The sequence below is a fragment of the Podarcis muralis genome, chromosome 3, assembly GCF_964188315.1.
Source record: "Podarcis muralis chromosome 3, rPodMur119.hap1.1, whole genome shotgun sequence".
Lineage (NCBI taxonomy): Eukaryota > Metazoa > Chordata > Lepidosauria > Squamata > Lacertidae > Podarcis > Podarcis muralis.
In genome coordinates this window covers 2447784-2455000 of record NC_135657.1, presented here as the reverse complement: position 1 = coordinate 2455000, position 7217 = coordinate 2447784, and the positions used below count along the sequence as shown (strand labels likewise).

Here is a 7217-nt window from a genome sequence, read left to right as displayed (position 1 = left end):
TTTTCCTGAGGAGGGAGAAGGGCTGCCTTTCTCCCCTCTCAGGGGAAAACCCCCAAGAGCCGCACACACACACTGTGCGCTCTTTAAAGGGAGTGCGGCTCTTGGGGGAGCCTTAGCCGTGCGCAGCCTCTCCCGGGCAGGGGGTGAAGGCTCCCCTTGCCTGGGAGAGGCTGCACGTGGCTATCCCATAAGCCAGGACAGCCAGCGGGATTGCTGCGCTCAGGAGCAGGGACCAAGCAACGGGAGCTCACCCCGTTGTGAGGATTCGAACCGCCGACCTTCTGATCAGCAAGCCCTAGGCTCTGTGGTTTAGACCACAGCGCCACCTACATCCCAAACAATAATGACACAACTGTCTTCTTTAAAAGTACCGGTAATAATAAAGTTTTCTTACATTCAGTTCACAGTATTGTCCTGAAGGCAGGCTTTATCCTGTAGTTATGGGTACATTTGTAGCCAGGCCTCAGAGTTTCTACCTTGTGGCTTCCATGTGCTGCTAGCTAAGAGCAAAAGATGAAAATGAGTCAAAAAGGGAAGATGGTTGTGTGACCAGCCCATTTATAGGGTCTGTCAGGGTCACGCCCATCTACCTGGTCACACACAGGGGGACGAGGCTGCAGACCAGGTGTGACAGGAAGTCCTCCTGGCTGGAGGAACATTCCCCTGCATGTCCACTCTGGGCAAACAGGAAATGTTGTACAGTGGACGCTCGGGTTGTGAACGTGATCTGTGCGGGATGCACGTTCGCAACCCACAGCGCTGTGTTTGCGTGCGCGGGGGTTGCGATTCAGCGCTTCTGCGCATGTGCAAAGCATGATTTAGTGCTTCTGTGCATGCGCAACCGCCAAAACCCGGAAGAAACCCATTCCGGCACTTCTGGGTTTTGGCCGGCCCGTAACCCAAAAAAACACAACCTGAAGCATCTGTAGCCCGAGGTATGACTGTATTTAGAATCATAGAATCATAGAATCATAGAATCATAGAGTTGGAAGAGACCAGAAGGGCCATCGAGTCCAACCCCCTGCCAAGCAGGAAACACCATCAGAGCACTCCTGACATATGGTTGTCAAGCCTCTGCTTAAAGACCTCCAAAGAAGGAGACTCCACCACACTCCTTGGCAGCAAATTCCACTGTCGAACAGCTCTTACTGTCAGGAAGTTCTTCCTAATGTTTAGGTGGAATCTTCTTTCTTGTAGTTTGGATCCATTGCTCCGTGTCCGCTTCTCTGGAGCAGCAGAAAACAACCTTTCTCCCTCCTCTATGTGACATCCTTTTATATATTTGAACATGGCTATCATATCACCCCTTAACCTCCTCTTCTCCAGGCTAAACATGCCCAGCTCCCTTAGCCGTTCCTCATAAGGCATCATTTCCAGGCCTTTGACCATTTTGGTTGCCCTCCTCTGGACACGTTCCAGTTTGTCAGTGTCCTTCTTGAACTGTGGTGCCCAGAACTGGACACAGTACTCCAGGTGAGGTCTGACCAGAGCAGAATACAGTGGCACTATTACTTCCCTTGATCTAGATGCTATACTCCTATTGATGAGGCCCAGAATTGCATTGGCTTTTTTAGCTGCCGCGTCACACTGTTGGCTCATGTCAAGTTTGTGGTCAACCAAGACTCCTAGATCCTTTTCACATGTACTGCTCTCAAGCCAGGTGTCACCCATCTTGTATTTGTGCCTCTCATTTTTTTTGCCCAAGTGCAATACTTTACATTTCTCCCTGTTAAAATTCATCTTGTTTGTTTTGGCCCAGTTCTCTAATCTGTCAAGGTCGTTTTGAAGTGTGATCCTGTCCTCTGGGGTGTTAGCCACCCCTCCCAGTTTGGTGTCATCTGCAAATTTGATCAGGATGCCCTTGAGTCCATCATCCAAGTCGTTGATAAAGATGTTGAATAAGACCGGGCCCAAGACAGAACCCTGTGGCACCCCACTAGTCACTCTTCTCCAGGATGAAGAGGAACCATTAATGAGCACCCTTTGGGTTCGGTCAGTCAGCCAGTTACAAATCCACTGAGTGGTAGCATAGTCAAGACCCCATTTTACCAGCTTCTTTACAAGAATATCATGGGGCACCTTGTCAAATGCCTTGCTGAAATCAAGGTAGACTACATCCACTGCGTTCCCTTCATCTACCAGGCTTGTAATTCTGTCAAAAAACGAGATCAGGTTAGTCTGACATGACTTATTTTTCAGAAATCCATGCTGACTATTGGTGATCACAGCATTCCTTTCTAGGTGCTCACAGACTGTTTGCTTAATGATCTGCTCCAGAATCTTCCCTGGTATTGATGTCAGACTGACTGGGCGGTAATTATTTGGGTCCTCTCTTTTCCCCTTTTTGAAAATAGGGACAACATTTGCCCTCCTCCAGTCTGCGGGGACTTCGCCTGTTCTCCAGGAATTCTCAAAGATGACTGCCAGTGGTTCTGAAATCACATCTGCCAGTTCTTTTAATACTCTTGGATGCAGTTCATCTGGCCCTGGAGACTTGAATACATCTAGACTAGCCAAGTATTCTTGTACTATCTCCTTAGTTATTCTGGGCTGTGTTTCCTCTGCTGAATCATTTGCTCCAAATTCTTCAGGTCGGGCATTGTTTTCTTTATCGGAGAAGACTGAGGCAAAGAAGGCATTGAGGAGTTCAGCCCTTTCTGTGTCCCCTGTTTGCATTTCACCATCTTCTCCTCTGAGTGACCCCACGGTTTCTTTGTTCTTCCTTTTGCTACGAACATACCCATAAAAGCCTTTTTTGTTGCTTTTAACCTCTCTAGCAAGCCTGAGTTCATTTTGTGCTTTAGCTTTTCTGACTTTGTGTCTACACGTGCTGGCTATTTGTTTGAATTCCTCTTTGGTGGTTTCCCCCCTTTTCCATTTTTTGTACACATCCTTTTTTAATCTTAACTCAGTTAAAAGTTCTTTAGATAGCCACCCTGGCTTCTTTAGGCACCTTCCATGTTTCCGTCTCATTGGTATTGCCTGAAGTTGTGCTTTTACTATCTCCCTCTTAACAAACTCCCAGCCATCTTGAACTCCGTTTCCTTTTAGTATTACTGTCCATGGGATCTCACCCAGCACTTCCCTAAGCTTTATGAAGTCGGCTTTCTTAAAGTCGAGAAATTGAGTCCTAGTATGCTTGGCTGCTCCTTTCCGCTGTATAGTAAACTTCAGAAGAGCATGATCACTCGCGCCTAATGATCCTTCCACTTCTACCCCACTAACCAGGTCATCAACATTGGTTAGGACCAGATCTAAAATGGCTGTTCCTCTTGTTGCTTCTCCCACTTTCTCCCACTTTATTTGACTGCTTCAATGAAGGATACATCACACACAGATGTGTAGTCCTCCACTTCTTGCTGGACTACAACTCCCATCATCCATGCCCATTGCTCCATGCTGGCTCTTGGAGCTGATAGGACCTGGCATCTGCAGAGTTGCAGGTTCCTCCATCCCTAAAGGCACAACAGGAAAATTCCCCTTCCTTTATTCCCCTTCCTTTCCTGGAGACACTGCAGGACAAACCCCCCCTCCATACACACACACAAACACACACTCACACACAAATCTAAATGAGAAGCGCAGCCCTGGTCTCCCGCCCAGTCTCCCGGCTCCAGTTAGCATCCATTTATGGGACCTCTCTATTGCGTTCAGAGCAGGTGCGGGTCTTAAACCGGCCCCAGCGATGAAGCCGCCGTTCCGGCAGGTGAAATATCCCACCAGGGAGGGATATGTCCACACCCAACAGCTGAGGAGTGCAATGACTAGCTTGGAACGCAGCCCAGCCTTCCTCGCAGCAAGCGAGCGGCACGCCTAGGGTACCCCTTGCTCAAGGAGACAGCCGTAAATGGCTTCAAGATGTCTCTGGGAGCCGGTGGGAGACAGAGATTGCGTTGCCAAGAGCGACAGGCGATGATGGCTTAATGGGTGGGGTCAGGGGAGAATTAGAGGGACCGGCCTCGCGCTTTCGTGCACAATGACACAATCTGCAAAGAGTCAAGGCCAAAGTGGGTGGGGAGAGTGTCAAGGATGCAGCCTCGTCCCTTTGCTCGCTGCAATCCAAGTCGTTGGCCCCACTTAACCTGGAAAAGGGATGTCTTTTTCTTCCTGGTTTTGTGCTGAAAACAATTTGGTCCACTGCCCAGCAGTGGGGGAAAACTGCCTCGCTGGGAGGTGAACTAATCCTTTCCCATTTGCTACTCAGAACTTATCCTTGCATCGAGAAATGCACACGAGTTTATCCATGATGAAAGGATTGTTGTTGTTGTTTAGTCGTTTAGTCGTGTCCGACTCTTCGTGACCCCCTGGACCAGAGCACACCAGGCACTCCTGTCTTCCACTGCCTCCCGCAGTTTGGTCAAACTCATGCTGGTAGCTTCGAGAACACTGTCCCACCATCTCGTCCTCTGTCGTCCCCTTCTCCTTGTGCCCTCCATCTTTCCCAACATCAGGGTCTTTTCCAGGGAGTCTTCTCTTCTCCTGAGGTGGCCAAAGTATTGGAGCCTCAGCTTCAGGATCTGTCCTTCCAGTGAGGACTCAGGGCTGATTTCCTTCAGAATGGAGAGGTTTGATCTTCTTGCAGTCCATGGGACTCTCAAGAGTCTCCTCCAGCACCAGAATTCAAAAGCATCCATTCTTCGGCGATCAGCCTTCTTTATGGTCCAGCTCTCACTTCCATACATCACTAGATGAAAGGATAAGCTGCACAAATAACAGGAAGTCCCTCTTCACGGAGCGCAGGGTTAAACTATGGAACTCTCTCCCACCAGAGGCACTGATGGCCACCAAGCTAGATGACTTTAAAAGGTTAGACAGATTTATGGAAGAGGAGGCTTTCGATAGCTAATAGCTGTGATGGCTCAGCTCCGTCTCCGCAGTTTGAGGCAGCAGTGTTTCTGAATCCCAGCTGCTGGAAATCTCAGGAGGGAGACAGGGCTCTGTGTTCAGATCCTGAATGTGGATTTCCCAGAAGTGGCAACTGGAGTTCCATAGTTAACTTTGCACTGTGTGGAGAAGTCCTCTCTTTTATCCATCCTGAACCTTCCAACATTTGAGCTTCATTGGGTGTCCATGATTTCCAGTGTTATGAGAGAGAGCGAAAACATATTTTTATAAACTTCTGTCGTGTTGCCTCTTACTCACCTTTTCTCTAAACTAAAAATAGTGCCATAAGCTAATTTTGCATTGTGCAAAGTTCTTGGAACGGTGGTATTCTGACACTGGATGCATTTCTGTCCTGCTCAAGGGGGTGTCTGGCATTCAGGTCTCCTGTTTAGGAACTGGAAAGTAATGTGGGCATGTCTCCCCTGTGATCTGTGGGAAGAGGGAGGAACATCCCTTAGGAGAGAGTGTAGGAATGGATTTTGACAGTAGAGGAGGATATATTGTGAGATGAGCAGAGAACCATCCTTTGCAGTTTAAACTTGGAAGCTAAGGCAAGGTTGATTTAACCTTCTAGAAACAATACTTTCTGCTTTAAGGCAGGCTGAGTTTTCCTGGTACAGTGGTACCTCGGGTTACATATGCTTCAGGTTACAGACTCTGCTTACCCAGAAATAGTACCTCGGGTTAATAACTTTGATGAGAACAGAAATTGTGGTCCCATTAGCTAAAGTGGTGCTTCAGGTTAAGAACAGTTTCAGGTTAAGAACGGACATCCGGAACGAATTAAGTACTTAACCTGAGGTACCACTGTATTACCTCTTTTCTCCCCTTTAAAAATAACAATCACACATACAGTGGTACTTCTGGATGTGAATGGGATCCATTCCGGAGCCCTGTTCACATCCTGAAGCGAACGCAACCCACATCTGCGCGTCTGCGCACACGCAGGTCGCGATTCGCCACATCTGCGCATGCGTGTGACGTCATTTTGAGCGTCTGCGCATGCACGAGTGGTGAAACCCGGAAGTCATGCGTTCCGTTACTTCCGGGTTGCCACGGAGCGCAATCCGAAAACGCCCAACCCAAAGCTACTTTAATCCGAGGTATGACTGTACATTGTTTGGTGAAGAAGTAAAAGTAGCATTTACTTACGTATTTGGTATGCGTCTTGAAGCAGCTATTACAATAGCAAAATGAAGGCAGGTTTCTAACTATTATCTAAGTTACAGAAGCACAAAAACTAAGTTCAAAATGGCGTCTCAGTTTTAGAGCTCAGGCATGCACATGTAGTCAGCTTGGAGGCATGATGAAAAAAGAGAAAGCTGTCGAGGCAAGGAGGAAGTATGTCATGTCACAGCTTCCTGCCAAGGCAGATGAACATGAAAGCAAATTCATGGCAAAGCATGAATTCTTGGTTTGATCATTTTAATTCCATCTGTGGTTTCTTCTTTTCCTCCCCTTCCTTACCTTGCAGCCCCTGCTTCCGAGGAGGGCATTATCCGCCTGGTGAACGGTTCGGGCCCCCACGAAGGGCGGGTGGAGGTTTACCACGACCGATCGTGGGGCACCGTTTGTGACGACGGCTGGGACAAGAAAGACGGAGACGTGGTGTGCCGGATGCTGGGCTTCCGAGGGGCAGAAGAGATTTACAGGGTGGCCGTCTTTGGGCAAGGTAAAGGCAGCAACACCATGAGCCCTTGGTGGGTCGAGCATTTACTCTGTCCTGGTCTCATTGCTCAGTGGCACCTCTAGGTAGGAGCATGAGAAAACCATGGCTGAAACCCTGGAGAACCTTTGCCAGCTACTGTGGAAAAATGCTAAGCTGGGTGGAACCATGGTCTGAGCTTTCCATGTTCCTATACCCATGTGAACTGTGATGGCCTGGGATTCGGATTCGGATGCTGAACCTGAGGAATCCCAGCCTGCAGAGGATTCCCCGCCTCCAGAACCAACTGAGCCAGGGCTGGGGCATGAGCCTGAAGGGTCCTCACCTGTGCTGGATCCTCAGGTGCAGGCACCAGCTGAGTCTGCTCTGGCTCCTGAGGTGATGGAGGACCCATTGCCTGCAGGTGCTCCACTCTCAGCCCCGTCAGAGGAAGTGGAGGTTGCCTCTGGGTCCAGTAACCCTCCAGCCTCTCCTGAGCTGCAGAGGCTCAGGACAGAGAGGCGGAGGGAACTAAGTTCCCGCAGGAGGAGTGCTCGCCTCCAGGCCAGGAGAGGAGAGTCACCAGAGGATGGGGGCCGCCCTATGCCTCGGGAGAGATAAAAGCCGGCCAGCCCCAGTCCCAAGTTGCAGGAGCAACTTTGTAGGTTGCCAGTTCCTGCCTGAACCC

General features: G+C 49.3%; 1 protein-coding gene across 2 annotated transcripts in view; it reads left to right on the top strand.

Moving 5' to 3' along the window:
* Positions 1–7217, top strand: part of SCARA5 (scavenger receptor class A member 5) — a 98101-nt gene that overhangs the window by 85324 nt on the left and 5560 nt on the right. For both annotated transcript variants that reach the window (XM_028725275.2, XM_077925365.1), the window contains exon 8: positions 6359–6556. In XM_028725275.2, the coding sequence (XP_028581108.2) occupies positions 6359–6556 (198 nt within the window). The remainder of the gene's footprint in view (positions 1–6358; positions 6557–7217) is intronic.